Here is a 15,373-nt window from a genome sequence, read left to right on the forward strand (position 1 = left end):
TGCGTCCACCCAGGTGCCCTCCCCAGCTCCCAGGCACTGGCTGGACCTGCCCTGCAGTTCCTCCTTCCAATGTGTCGTCCTGGCGCTTCCTTCCCGAGTGCCCACCACTCCAGACCTGATGCAGGTCAAGCACAGGGAGCTGCCACCTGTGGCCTCATGGCCCCTGCCATGCCTCCCAGTGCCACCCGCAGCAGCCAACTCATGCACCCACACTGCCCGGGAGGCACCCACACAGGGCCTCCCGGTGCCACCCGCAGCAGCCAACTCATGCACCCACACCGCCCGGGAGGTACCCACACAGGGCTCTCCCCATTGGGCACTGAGCCACTGTCTCCTGCTTCAATCCATGCCAGATACAAACTTTTAGAAAAAATTAACAGCCAGAAACATGGAGGAAAAAAAGACTTAAAAACACAAGCCAAAGGGGGCCGCGGCCGGTGGCTCTAATCTGTAACCCTAGCACTTTGGGAGGCTGAGGACCACTTGGGCCCAGGAGTTCAAGGATGCAGTGACCTAGGATTGCGCCACTTCACTCCTGCCTGGGCAACAGAGCAAGACCCCGCCTCAATTAAAAGAACAAAACAAAACCTCTGCAGGTACCCACTAGGTGACAGCTGGGATCCTCACAGGGCCTACCTAGTGGACTCAACGCCCCCAAGACAGAACAGCTTCCCCACCCTCTGAGGACGGCTGTGCAGGTCAACAGCCTGGGGCTGCAGCAAGTGCCCAAGGGAGACAACGCCTCCCGACAGTGACCCCAGAAAAAGTTCCAGAATAGTGACATCTTTATTCCAGAGTCAACATACTACCCTCCAGCATTAGACTACAGACTAAGGCTGGGGCTGGGCGAGGTGGCTCACACCTGTAATCTCAACACTTTGAGAGGCCCAGGCAGGAGGATTGCTTAAGCCCAGGAATTCAAGATCAGCCTGGACAACATAGTGAGACCCTGTCTCTAAAAAATAGACTAGGGCCAGGTGGCCTCCAACACTGCGGGAAGTGAGTCCAGGTAGGAAAAAAGTGCCTTCCGAATTCTGGGGCCCAAGGTGCCTACCCTGCAGGGAATAGTAGACAGACACTCTCTGGACTGCGGGGGCCAAGGCCCGCCACCCAAGGCCCTTAGCAGCCGGCATATACCACCTGTGGGTGACCTTGTCTACACAGGACTTTGCTATCCATCCGCCAAGACCTGAGGGAAGAGAACTGCCGGACCCCATTCCTGCCCCTTCTGCCACCATTTCAGACACCCCACAGGGACTCATTTTGGGGGTTCCCAAATGAGTTCCCACTGACTTCCAGGAAATCCATAAGCTGCTCTATGACCCCAGCTTGGGTGACCATCTCTCCTTGAAACGCTGACCCTTTTCCCCTGACCTCACAGTGCCTCAAGCTCCAGGAGTGGCTCAGAAGGGGTGCAGAGCCCAGTGGTGATGGCACGGTGGGTCAAGGAGTCACCCCTGGAGGTGATGTGTCTGGCAGAGGCCTTGGGGAGCTCAAAAGGATGGCACTGGGGGTGCATGACTGTTCATGAAGCCAAAGAGAAATAAAAAGAGGCAGCAGAAGGAACTTTCTTCATGTGAGATAGTTCAAGTTCAGACTTCCTGCTAACAACATCTATTAGGACATGGGCTGGACCAACTAATCTTCATATGGAATACCAAGACAGGAGATCCAGACGAACTCCATCATGTGCGCCAAGCCCAAGCTCAAACAATCAGCTGGTGCAGCACGTCTGCTGAATGACTGTGCTGTGACGGGCTAGGACCAGCAGGCGGCCCAGGGGCCCTAGACTGCTCTGTTCACCTCCATCCAACCACATCGCTCTGCACACCAGGCACCATCTCTGTAGGCTCACCACTAACAAAGGGACCGGTACCATCTGAGGACTGCCTTTACCAACAAGACTAAAAGATTTCTTGGAAGAATATCAATTCCAGGGGTCAATGTTTCTCTTTCTCTAAACATGCCTCACATAGAGGATCTCCAGATGCAGCTGCGTCAAAGAGAATCAAAATTCAAGAGACTGCTCTGGATAACCATGCAAAACCCCTTAGAGACAGGGTCTCACTCTGTCACCCAGGCTGGAATACAAAGGTGCGATCACAACTCACTGCAGCCTCGACCTCCTGGGCTCAAGCAATCCACCCACCTCAGCCTTCCAGTGTTAGGATTACTAGCCTGAGCCACCGCACCCGGTCAACTTTTCTAACAGCTCAAGTCACTCTAATTTAAATGCATGAGGAGAAGTAGCTAGGTAAAGTTCGCCACGTATTTTCACCTGAGTGATGCTTCCCTTCCTAAGGCTGACCAAGACCAGTTGATCCTTTTAAACTCAAAATAAAATGACACCAGTGAAGGCGGGAGGAGCACCCTATCAGGGTGACGGCGGGAGGAAAACCTCATTTGAATGAAGGTAGGAGGAGCGCCCATCACAAAGCCTTGCCTATCTGAGGCTCTTGTCCGTGAGGCTGAAGTCCAGGCTCTCGTAGTAGGGGAGCTCGTCCTGGAAGACCTGAAGCAGTCAAAGGAACCGACACAGGCCATCTGCCTGCTGATCACGGTCTCTTTTAAGACACTTTCTACTTTGCATTCTCATGAACCTAGGAGTTTTGTTAAACAGATTATGCGTGTATTTATGCCTCATTTCATGCAATAACCAAAAAGAGTTGTCAGGAAACCCTGTTTGTCTTTTCACCCCATGTATGAACTCTCATGTGAATGAGTCCTGCAGTAATCCATGTTAAGGGAGCCCTAATTTCAAACTGGTGCAAATGGAAAAGACTTTCCCTTTTCCTTTAAGACTAAAGACAAAATGTCCTCCTGGCCGGGCTCGGTGGCTCACGCCTCTAATCCCAGCACTTTGGGAGGCAGAGGCGGGCGGATCACGAGGTCAGGAGATCAAGACCATCCTGGCTAACATGGTGAAACCCTGTCTCTACTAAAAATACAAAAAATTAGCAGGTGTGGTGGTGGGCGCCTGTGGTCCCAGCTACTCAGGAGGCTGAGGCAGGAGAATGGCGTGAACCCGGGAGGCGGAGCTTGTAGTGAGCCGAGATCGTGCCACTGCGCTCCAGCCTGGGTGACAGAGCAAGACTCCATCTCAAAAAAAAAAATGTCATTCTATACAGGTGCAACTCAATCCGTTAATAAAAACTGATGTATGCTGGAGAGAGGAAGTGAAAAGAAAAAATAGGGCTGGGTGCGGTGGTTCACGCCTGTAATCTCAGCACTCTGGGAGGCCAAGGCAGGCAGATCACCTGAAGTCACGAGTTTGAGACCATCCTGGACAACATGGTGAAACCCCATCTCTACTAAAAATACAAAAATTAGCCAGACACCGTGGCACACACCTGTAGTCCCAGCTACTCGGGAGGCTGAGGAACGAGGATCGCTTGAACCTGGGAGGTGGAGGCTGCAGTGAGCCGAGATTATGCCATTGCACTCCAGCCTGGGCAACAGAGCGAGGCTTCATCTCAGGAAAAAAAAGAACAGAAAAGAAAAAATAACAATAAATCAATGTAAGGCCAGGCATGGTGGCTCACGCCTGTAATCTCAGCACTTTGGGAGGCCGAGGCAGGCAGATTGCTTGACCCCATCTCACCAAAAAATAAAAACATTAGCAGGGCATGGTGGCACATGCCTGTGGTCCCAGCTACTCAAGAGGCTGAGGTGGGGGAGTCGCTTGAGCCCAGGAGGTCGAGGCTGTAGTGAGCCATAACCATGCCACTGCACCCGTCTGAGCAGAAGAGCAGGACTCTGTTCAGGAGATTCTCCTGCCTCAGCCTCCTGAATAGCTGGGATTACAGGCGCGCACCACCACGCCTGGCTAATTTTTATATTTTTAGTACAGATGGGTTTTCACCATGTTAGCCAGGCTGGTCTCGAACTCCTGACCTCGTGATCTACCCACCTCGGCCTCCCAAAGTGCTGGCATTACAGGTGTGAGCCACACACCCAGCCCTGCCTGTTTTTCAAAGTGTTTATTTACCGCTGTTATTATTTAATCATAGTATATCAAACTTACAAAAAAACAGATTATAACCTTAAAACTATCTCTTTTAGCCTGGCGCAGTGGCTCACGCCTGTAATCCCAGCACTTTGGGAGTTCGAGGCGGGTGGATCACCTGAGGTCAGCAGTTCGAGACCAGCCTGGCCAATATGGTGAAACCCCGTCTCTACTAAAAATACAAAAATCGGCCGGGTGTGGTGGCAGGTGCCTGTAATCCTAGCTACTCGGGAGGCTGAGGCAGGAGAATCACTTGAACCCAGGAGGCGGAGGTTGCAGTGAGCCAAGATCACCGCACTGCACTCCAGCCTGGGCAACAAAGCAAGACTCCACCTCAAAAAAAAGGGGGGGAAAAAAAGAACTATCTTTTTTACTTGAAATTTTAATTTTTTAAACCACTAGAATTATAAAAGCAGTCCGTCCCTGAAGGCAGATTCTGTTCTGTCCACAGGGAATAAGGAAGATCCTCCTTCTCTAAAATCTCTAAAACGCTGCTCAGATGGGGTCACATCTCCCTTCCAGCGTGACTGGCTGGCCTGAAGCATAACATCCTCAGATGCTCTAGGTGGGTCCTACACCAGAGCCATTGGTTAGTGCACACCATAACCAACTAGATTCAGCATCCCCGCCCACGGCTGCACATCAAGAAGCTTCACCATGGGCCAGGCACAGTGGCTCGTGCCTGTATTCCCAGCTGAGGCTGGGAGGAGGCTGAGGCGGGAAGATCGCTTGAGTCCAAGAGTTTGAGGCTACTGTAAGCCATGATCACGCCACTGCACTCCAACGTGGGCAACAGAACAAGACCCTGTCTCCAAACATAAAATAAAAAATAAGAAGCTTCACCCTCATCTACACAGAATTCAAATGCACAGCTGAGGCCTCCTACATGCACCCAGGGGTAGTGCCCAGGGCCTAAGAACAGGGCTGCCAGATCAGCTGCCTCTCAGACCACAGCAAGGCAGTAAACCCGGTTTCAGGCAGCAGTCAGTACTGTATTGAGAGCCTGCCCCTCACAACCACCCCAGAGGTGGGTCCAGCACCATGGTGCCAACAGGCCAGGCGCACTGGGAGCTCCTCCACTGGTGGCAAGGTGGCCTGAAGCACCAGCATCTCCTGGAGACTGGGAAACCCAGACTGCAGAGACCGCGGCCAGGAACACTCGTCCAGGTTTGTTTCTCTCTCTACTCGAAGCTGAAATAATAGTTTATTCCCAAGTTAGGAAAAGAACAGAACCACATAGTACGCGGTTTAGCTCCAATACATGCTTTCAAATATTTAGGTCGAGTTTTCTTCTCAATCAGCCCTGGCCACTTCAGCCCCCATGTCTCTGCATGCAAACGCTGCCTCCTTCAAACAGTCCTGCCTACCCAACATCAGGAGCCAAAGAACAGAGAGCGTGCGGCCCGGCCAGGCCCGGCCTCTCCCAGAGCAGGTCCTCATCTGGTACTGGCCAGGGAAGGGAGCACTTCAGACTTTTGGCTCTTCATTTTGTTAGATCACATTTTGTTTATTTTGCTTCAATTTCAGTAAAGCTGAAATTTTTAGACCTCTTATACAGAAGCTCTTAATACAAACCCTAGACTTTTTGACTCATAGGTAGAAATCCAAGCAAAACCATCTCTTCAAAGTCAGATTAATTTACAAAGACAAACACCTTGGTTTTGACAGGGTTTTCCCTGGATGGGAAGGATTATGAGCATTTTTTGTTCATTCTGTCTGAATTGACTAATTATCTGAGTATTTACAGCTCTGTGAAAAGAAACGACTTCACTTTGGTAAAGTAGAGTAGTATTAACAAAAATCACTTAAAACTTCTTTTTTTTTTTGAGACACAGTTTCACTCTGTCACGCAGGCTGGGGTACAGTAGCACAATCTTAGCTCACTGCAACCTCCCAGCCTCACCGCCCAATGCAGCTCAGCCTGCATGCGTCCCACCTGTGCTGCCCTCCCCTCACATGTGGGGCAGGTCTGACACCTCAGAGGGTCCTGCTCACTGACCCCCGGCAGTCCTGGAGGGTCTGTGTGGTACTGGGGCTCTAGGCGTCTCCCCCAGCCAAGCTGCAAGCTCAGCACCAGGCTGGCTCTACCCGCCCTGTTGACCGGCAGGCCCCATCTGTGCTCACAGCTCCTCCCCTTGTTTGGCCACCCTTTCCTCAGGGCATCTGCAGCAAGTGGGGGGCACAGCACGGGAAACGGGGCCAAGGCCACAGCAGTGGATGTCCCGATGCCGGCAGTCACTGGGAAGCCCAGGCCAGAGCCCCTCGGGTTGAAAGTCACACAGAGTTCCTGCATGGGCTTCATTCCTTCTTAAAGTTTAGTCACTGAAATTCTTAATAATCTTCACTCACGGCTGGCATGGTGGCTGACGCCTATAGTCCTAGCACTTTGGGATGCAGAGGCAGGCAGACTGCCTGAGCTCAGGAGTTCCAGACCACCCTGGGCAACATGGTGAAACCCCGCCTCTACTAAAAATACAAAATTAGCTGGGCACGGGAGCACACGCCTGTAGTCCCAGCTACTCGGGAGGCTGAGACACAAGAATTGCTGGAACCTGGCAGCAGAGGTTGCAGAGAGCTGAAATCGTGCCACTACGCTCCAGCCTGGGCAACAGAGCAAAACCCTATTTAAAAAAAAAAAGGCTGAGCAAGTGCTGTAATTCCAGCACTTTGGGAAGCCAAGGCGGGCAGATCACTTGAGGTCAGGCGTTTGAGACCAGCCTAGCCAACATGGTGAAACCCCGTCTCTACTTAAAAAATACAAAAATTTGTCAGGCATGGTGGCGCACGCCTGCAGTCCCAGCTACTCAGGAGGCTGAGGCAGGAGAATTGCTTGAACCCAGGAGGTGGGGGTTGCAGTGAGCTGAGATTGCGCCACTATACTCCAGCCTGGGCGACAGAGCAAAACTCCATCTCCAAAAAAAAAAAAAAACTAGAAAACTACAGATCATTCCAAGCCTACAGACTAAAATCTTTTACAACATCTATTCCCCAAAAAGACATGGTAAACAAGCAGAACCACACTTCAGGGGAATATTAGGAAGCTGCGCCAACTAGAAACGCAGCGACCACACAGCACAGGCCCTGCAGGCTGTGCCCACGTCCTCCCAGGGTCCCACACTGCAGGCTCCTTGTGGACTCAATGCTTGGACACGCTTACCTCTGTGGGGGAATATAAGGAGCGCACACGGTCGGCAGGACCGCGCAGGGCTCAGCCACAGCTTTCTTAGCCTTTTTTGCCTTCTTCCTGACCTTGGATGTGGACCTGACCGTTTTAACCGAGCTCTCTTTTCGACAGACGCCATTTTTCATTTCGACATCCCCGTAAATATTCAGAGGCCTCCGGGTGCAGCCTGGAGGCGTGTGGACATCACAGTAAGCGGTCTTTCTGACGGAGAAGGTGGTGCCACCGCCAGTCAGTTCCTTCACGGGCTCCATTTTCATGTACAGGCCAGCCTTCTGGGCACACGTCACATGGAATGCTGTGTAGCAGTTTGCTTTGTGGCACTGGATGCAGGCACCCACGCCCTTCTGCTTACAGAGGTAGCATGTCAGTTTCCACCGGGCTGGAGGGATGTTCCTCACCCCATCGATGGGCTCGATGAACACCGTGTTGGCAAAGCCGACCTCTGGGATCCACAGGGCACACACCACGTGACCCCAGCGGTCGTCATCTGTCTTTTTGAAGGCACCACCCTTGTTGGGGCACAGCACACAGTCGGCGGGCCGGGCCCGGGACTGCAGGCAGTGGCGGCAGAGCCACTGGCCCTCGGGGATGTAGGGCACCCCGTAGCACTCCTGGTGCACGGCCAGGTTGCACATGTCGCAGAAGAGGATCACGTTGCTGTTCTGACACTCCCCGTCCATGCAGATGCAGCACACGGCGTCCTCGTCTATCAGAGACTGCTGCTCGCCCTGCTTCTGGTTCTCGCAGTGTGACTCCTTCTCGAAGCGGTCCATCAGGAACTCAAACATGCTCTGCGACACGGCGGGGACGCAGTCGCCCTTGCGCTTCTCATTGACGATCTCCAGCCAGGCATAGTCCTCCTCGTCCATGTCATACTCCACCTCGTTGTCCAGTTCCTCGGCCGACTTCTCGATGAACTTGTAGTACACGGGAGGCCTCCTGGGGGCGGACGGAGGGCTGTACTCCACGATGCGCACCTTGGGCTCCGGGAGGGCACTGGCCGAGGCCGGCGTGCCGTGGGCGCTGGGGAGGGCCTCGTTTTTCTTTTTGACTCTGTTGTTTTTGTGACGCTTAGTTCTTAAGCAGACAGGAGGCCGCTCGCTGTTTTCCTTATTGCTGTTGCACTCACTCATCTCTTGAGCAGTGAGGTCATCTTCCAATATGATCTCCAGGGGATCAAAAATACTGATCCTGTGCAAGCGCCCTTCAATTTCTATCTCTACCATCCTTTGAGCTTGAGCGTACGTCAGCGTTTCTCGCGTAGGGGAGTGTTTAACACTGCATGGGGAAGAAGGATGCCTCGCTGCAGAGCCTCGATGACATCGTCCTTTCCTCCTCATTTGGTAATGATTACCTAAAATGAAGGCAAAAGTAAAGGTAATTCTACGCAGGGTGACCAAAGACTCGAGCAAGCCACAAAAGCATGCATGGACAGATCTAGCTCAGCAGCTCCAAGCCCAATCAAAGCAAAACTCACAGCTAACCTCTTTCCAAGGTGTCCAAAACCACACATCCAGGCCTGAGCGAGTCCCCAGGACCAGGGAGGGAGCAGCAGTAACAGGCAGAGAGGCAGCCTGAGGAGCCCTCCTGAGCACCTGCGTCCCTACCACCACACACCAGTCCCCTCTCAGACCACACCAACAGGCTGCGGAGACCACAGCAACGCTCCCCAAGGAGGAGGGGTCCGGCCCAGAGCCCACAGTTGCAGGACTTTCCCAGCATGCAGGCGGTCCCCCAGGAAGTCCACATACAGGGCTGGACCCCACCAGGCACAGAGGCTATGCCCACCAGACAGGCATGCTCAGTGGCTACCTGGTCCTATCGGATGCTCCCCCTAAACCACTCTTCCCCTCCCCACTACTCCCAGGAGAGCACTCCCATGAGCCCAGAGTCACCACAGTCCTTGCAGCATTCCTGCTGGGGCCAGGGGTAGGAGACAGATCACAGCCTGTCCATCCTCTATAGACAGGCCCTCTACACGCACACCACGGCACAGGGGACCAACAGGGGAGCCCTGTACTGGTCTGAGAGGACAGTCTTGGCCCCTGGGAGGCCCCAACCCCGCTTCTGCAGAGCCTTGGCAGTGACCACCATGGAAACCACCACAGGCTGAGCCAACCTGCCCCTTCCCCTCAGGGGCACTCCTCAAGCCCCACTGAGACCATGGTGCTGGCCACGTCCTCCTCCTTTCTGAGAGAATCCAGACACGTGCATGACGCCAAAGGGAATCTCTGTTCTCCCCGGCACACGTGAAGGCAGACGCTCCACTCAGGCTCCATAGCGAGGGGTGACCCCCAGGAACCCCTCGCTGCTTGCAGAGACCCTCACCAGGAGGGTCGCCAGCGCTGGCTCAGGTGCCTGAAGACTTGGCCACAGAGGCTTAGGAGAATCTGCTTTTCCAGAGGTGGGCAAAACCAGTGAGCTGCCACCCATACCTCCAGCTCCTCGTGGCAGAGGCCTCCGCTGTCCCAACACCACGGACTGTGTCTATTCCTAGCTGTCCCCAGGGTGCCTGGTGTGTGGACACCTCCTGTGAAGACCACCACCTGCTGGGCAGTGCCTCCCTCCAAAGCGCCACACTTCACTGACAGGAAGCAAAATGATTTTTCAGTGACTAACTCGCAAAACAAATATTCTCAGCTGAAGCCCAAGGCATACTCTGCATCTAGCCCTGCCACGTCAGGGACGCCTGGCCTCGGGGCCCAGGGGCACCCACAGCAGCCTTGCCCTGATCTATTGGGCCTGAGAAAAAGCCCTCAGGGAGCAGGCTTCCTTCTGTGAGTCCCAAAAGGAAATCCCAGCAGACTTCAAGAGCACTTCTTAAGACAGACCCTCCAGACACTGGGTATCTTTCTCTGTATCAGACAGAAATCCTCATTGTATGTTGAAACCAGATTGCAATTACCTACAGAAAGGAATAGGAGAGAAAATGTGGTCGGCCAAACCTCAGACCCCCTGCATCTCCAGGGCCTGCAGGTACCCACTCAACCCTGGATTCCTGGGGAGCTGTCAGCACAGCCACCCCCCAGCCGGCCCTGTGAGCCCTGCAGAGGTGACACCACAGCCTGCAGAGAGCGACCCTAGTGCACCCGGGACGCCGACACGCGTCATTACTGAGGTGGGGCAGAAGCAACAGTTGGTTACTCACCAGATCAGAAACGAACCTGTAATTTTCCCCTCGACAGCAAAGTCCTGAGTCGCCCTAACGACAAGCAGCCCCTGGAAACCCACTCTCTCCCAGGGAGCCGTGAAGCTCTTCATCGCAACACTTTCTACAAGGGGAGAACTGAACCGAAGGCTTCACGGCCACAGCAGCTCTATACCCTCAACATGTAACTGGGACCCGGGGAAAGTAGGCCCTCAGCAGGGCAGGGCGACCCACGACCTCCTCTGCTTCACCGCTTCCCCCCTGGGCCGGTTCTGTCCCTGGCCCTTCCACTGGGACAAGCATTTCCACTGGGAGGGATCCGCGAGGGCACGCACACACGTAGCTTCTCAAGGAATAATTCCCTTAAGTACATCGAAGAGCCGTGCGGGCCACAAGCGGGGAAGGCTGCCCACAAGACGGCCGCTTCCATCTTCCCACCGCCCGCCCAGGGAGAAGCCGGCCACGCGCCGGGCCTCTCCGTAAAGGCCACAGGGCCCGCGGCCGCTGAGCTGTGCGAAGTTGTGTGAAGCACACAGCACTCGGGACGGCGCTGGGCCAGCCAAACAAAAACATCCGCCGATTCCACTAACTACACAACCACCTGGCGACAGACCCTCAAAAACAGACGCGGGCGGCCGCGCTTTCTGGGGAGACGGGGCCGCACCCCGCGGGGCAGGGGCTCCCGCTGCTACGGATTCTCAGAACTCCCGCGTCCGCTCACAAGAGCCGCGTTTCCCGTGAACTGCGCCTCAATCGTGTCACTCGTTTTAAAAGGCCCGGGGAAGCCTCGCGTTCGTCGCGAGGCGTCTCCCTGCAAACGCCCGGGGAGGCCGCGGTGCCGGTTCCCAAGCCCGGCCGCCGCAGGCCGCGCGGCTCCTGGGCGATCTCGGGGCGCGTCCCTGCTCACAGGGAGTTCCCGTCTTGGCAGAGCTCGGCGGGCCTGTCTGTTACATAAGGGGCGGCCCGGCCGGCTCGGCGACTGCCCGAGGCCCGACCCGACTCGAGCGCGGACTCCGGGCAGGCGCCCGCGGCCCAGGCCGCCGAGACCCACAGCCCGACTCGGCCTCCCTCGACTCCCCGGCCTGACCTACCCGGTCTCCCCGCCCGGCCTCCCCGTCTTCCCGCCCGTCTCCCCGGCCGCCCGGCCCGACCTCCCCGGTCTCCCCGCCCGGCATCCCGGGCTCCCGGCCCGCAGACAATGCGGAGCCGCCGCCGCCGCCGCCGCCAAACATGGCGTCGGCACCACAACCCCGAGAGGCCGGGCCGAGGCGGCGGCGGCGGCCGGGCGGCCCGCGAGGCGGCGGGGAGGCCTCCCCGGCCAGGCCCCCGCCCACTCACCTTCGGGGCGCCGCGGCCGCGGGAGCCCGGCAAGCGGGCGGGCGCGGGGGCCGGCGCGGCCGAGGCGGTGCTAATGGCGCCCGCGGCTCCTCCGCCAACGGCCGCGCAGGCCGGGCCCCGCCGCCGCTCCTGGGCGCGGGCTCCTCTCGGCCGCGGCGGCTCCGGGCCCGGCAGCGGCGGCCGCGGACTCTCGGGCAGCGGCTCGCGCGGCGCGGCGCGGGCTCGGGCTCGGGGCCCAGCTGGAGGCCCGGCTCGGAGGGCCCGGCCGGCGGGCGCGGGCGCGGGAGCGGGCGGCGGGCGGCGGGCGCGGGACGCGGGGCTGGCTCGGACGCCAGGGCCGGGTCGCTCGCTCGCTCCCCAGCGAAGCAAACAATGCGGCGAGCGCTCCGCCCGGCGCGCTGCGTGCGAGACGCGCCCCGCCCGCCGCCGCCATGACGCGCGGACTCCGCTGCCTCGGCCGCGCGCGGGGGAGGGGGCGCCGCGAGGAGCGGGGGCCAAAGGGGGCCCTGAGGCGGCGGGGACCGGGCTGGGAGTGGGGGGTCGGGAGGATGGAGAGTGGGGGCCCTTGAGTTAGGGAGGACCGGACCGGAAGGTCCCTGAGGGGGTCAGGAGGATGGAGAATGAGGGGCCCTGAGGCAGGGGGACGTAGGCCTAGGAGTGGGGGGCCCCGAGGCAGGTGGGGAGCAGCCGGGAGTCGGGGGCCTTGAGGCAGGGGGGTACCGGCTGGGAGTGGGGGTCCCTGAGGCAGGGGGGTACTGGCTGGGAGTGGGGGTCCCTGAGGCAGAAGGGCATTGGCCCAGGAGTGGGGTCGCTGAGGCAGGGGAGATGGCCCAGGAGTGGGCGGCTCTGAGGCAGGGACTACCACCGGCCTGGAGTGGGGGGCCCAGAGGCGGGGGGACGGGCCGGGAGTGGGGGTACCTGAGGCAGAAGGACATTGGCCCGGGAGTGGGGGGCCCCGAGGCAGGAGGGGGGAGCAGCCACGAGTCGGGGGCCCTGACGGGGGAACAGCCAGGAGTGGGGGTCCCTGAGGCAGGGGGGGACCAGCTGAGAGTGGGAGTCCCTGAGGCAAAAGGCCATTGGCCCAGGAATGGGGGGCCCTGAGGCAGGGGGCGATTGGTCCATGAGTGGGGGGGGGCCTGAGGCAGGGGGCGATTGGCCCATGAGTGGGGGGCCTGAGGCAGGGGGCGATTGGCCCATGAGTGGGGCGGGGGGGGACTGAGGCAGGGGGCGATTGGCCCATGAGTTGGGGGGGGCCTGAGGCAGGGGGCGATTGGCCCATGAGTGGGGGGGGGCCTGAGGCAGGGGTCGATTGGCCCATGCGTGGGGGGCCTGAGGCAGGGGGCGATTGGCCCACGAGTGGGGGGGCCTGAGGCAGGGGGCAATTGGCCCATGAGTGGGGGGGCCTGAGGCAGGGGGCGATTGGCCCATGAGTTGGGGGGCCTGAGGCAGGGGGCGATTGGCCCATGAGTGGGGGGGGGGCCTGAGGCAGGGGTCGATTGGCCCATGCGTGGGGGGCCTGAGGCAGGGGGCGATTGGCCCACGAGTGGTGGGGGCCTGAGGCAGGGGGCGATTGGCCCATGAGTAGGGGGCCCTGAGGCAGGAGGCTATTGGTCCGGGAGTGGAGGTCCCTAAGAGGACAGAGGGGGCCCTGCGGGGGCACTGGGTGGGAGTGGAAGGGGCACTGGCCGGGACACGCGACTAGGTAGAGGTGGGTGGTGCAGCCGGGCTGGGGAGCCTCCCCTAGTGAGTGTCAGGCCCGGTGTGCAAGTAGCCCTGCCAGTGTGAGGGCCCTGCCGAGGCCAGCGTGAAGCAGATGCCCTTTAAGGTTGCAAGAAAAGGCCCCTGCGGGTGGGAGTTGAGAGGCCTGAGTCTCTGCCTTCACTTTGGCCTTTTGTGTAAACTCTAAAATTCAGTGGGGTCATAACAATTTTCACTCCAAGATTAAATCCCAAATGTTTTAAGGTGAGGCAGGAGCTCCTTGGTTTCCTTGAGAATTTGTGATCAGGACGATGGTGCTGTGGAATCCCTGGGTTCCAGCAGCATAGCCTGTGGCATCCAGGCAGGCCCCTCAGGAAGAGCAGCTGTCCACCCTGGGACAGACCTTCCCCACGGGGGCAGCCGAGCGGCCCCACTGCTCAGGGCACTGCACCAAACACCTTATTGGGAGTGGGGTGGCCTTGTTCGCCCAAGTGTCCCTGATAGGGGCCAGGCCCCACAGGCCTTTTCCTGGCCAGTCCTCATGCCCATGGCACCCAGTGTGTGGGTTGTGACGTGAAGACTCAAGGGCAGGTAGGACCCCAGCCAAGGCCCCAGTGGTCAGTCCTGATCTAGGACTCCCTGCAGACACACCCTTGAGCTTAGGGGGTGCAGGCCACTGGGGCCCTGACCTCTTCTGCACCAGACCCAGGAGCTTCGTGTCACCTCCATTCTACAGATGTCTGTTTACCTGTGGCCAAACAAGCAAGCTGAGCCCGAACGCTTCTCTCCTCCACCTCAGGGAAGCCAGATGGAAACCAAGCTGGAGGTTCTCCACAACACAGAGCAAAAGTAAGACACAGTCTCATGAAAGAGAAGATGAAAAGACACGAAACCCTTCACAGAACAGGAGACGGGGACAGTGGCCTCTCAGACAATGGAGGTGATGCTCAGAGGAGTGAAGAACAAAGCCTCGAACGTAGGCATGTCAGAGGGATACTCAGGAAGGCCTTCGGAGAGGATCTTCTTTAGAATTCAGACTGATCCTACAGAGGAGGGGTTGCCAAAATACTAAGAGAATTGAACCGTAACTCATACACAGTGAAACTAGCGTTCCAGTGAGACAGCAAAATAAAGGTGTCTTCACGGCCGGTTAACATCCACATTTACCACACACGCAGTCTGTAAAAGTACTAGAAGAAATACCTTAACAAAGTGAAAAGTGGACCCAAGAGTAAGACGTGGATGCCAGCAAATAAATCAGTCTGGTCCGTTAAAAGAAAATCAACCTGAGAGAAATCCCGGATGAACTCAACATGACACATGGTAAGGCGGGGTGCAGAAGGAAGTGAAAGTGCACGAAAGCTCTTGTATTGTTTGGTTCGAGGATTTTAGAATCGATAGAAAAAAAGGTTACAAATTTTAGCTGGGCATGGTGGCTCACACCTGTAATCCCAGCACTTTGGGAGGCCGAGGTGGGCAGACTACCTGAGGTCGGGAGTTCAAGACCAGCCTGATCAACATGGAGAAACCCCATCTCTACTAAAAATACAAAAAAAAACAAAAAAAAAATTAGCCGGGCGTGGCGGCGCATGCCTGTAATCCCACTACTTGGGAGGCTGAGGCAGGAGAATTGGTTGAAACCGGGAGGTGGAGGTTACAGTGAGCTGAGATGGTGCCATTGCACTCCAGCCTGGGCAACAAGAGCAAAACTCCATCTCAAAAAAACAAAAAAAAATTCTAACTATCAGAAAGTTTCCACAAGAATGGTGGAAAAAGAATTTACCACTTTCAGAACAGCTGAGGAAAAAGCGAAATGAAAAACGACAGCAACAACAACAACAAAAAAAACAGGAATGAGTAAAAGATAAAATCATGATAAATACAGAACATAATATGAGTTGGCAGAACTAAGTTCAAACATTTGAGTAATCAGAGGAATGTGATTGGATTAAATGCATCTATTAAAAGACAACCTCTCTGAATGGAATATAAATATGGT

At 56.9% G+C, this 15,373-nt stretch overlaps 1 protein-coding gene across 9 annotated transcripts in view; it reads right to left on the minus strand.

Annotated features, from left to right (window-relative positions):
• The window catches only part of BRD1 (bromodomain containing 1), a 55,226-nt gene extending 43,174 nt beyond the window's left edge, over positions 1-12,052 (minus strand). For 5 of the 9 annotated variants that reach the window (XR_010156183.1, XR_010156184.1, XM_016939443.4 and 2 more), the window contains exons 1-2: positions 11,677-11,814; positions 7,164-8,544 (exon numbers count right to left, since the gene is read on the minus strand). Coding sequence is in view for 6 of the 9 variants with exons in the window: in XM_016939443.4 (XP_016794932.1) it covers positions 7,164-8,530 (1,367 nt within the window). In the remaining 3 variants the exon portion in view is untranslated. Of the gene's footprint in view, positions 1-3,350; positions 3,603-7,163; positions 8,545-11,676 lie in introns of those variants that run through there. The other 4 variants (XR_010156185.1, XM_016939441.4, XM_016939438.4 and 1 more) reach the window with 2 other exon arrangements.
• Between the last annotated feature and the right edge of the window lie 3,321 nt (positions 12,053-15,373).

The sequence above is a fragment of the Pan troglodytes genome, chromosome 23 (assembly GCF_028858775.2).
Source record: "Pan troglodytes isolate AG18354 chromosome 23, NHGRI_mPanTro3-v2.0_pri, whole genome shotgun sequence".
NCBI classification, from domain to species: Eukaryota; Metazoa; Chordata; class Mammalia; order Primates; family Hominidae; genus Pan; species Pan troglodytes.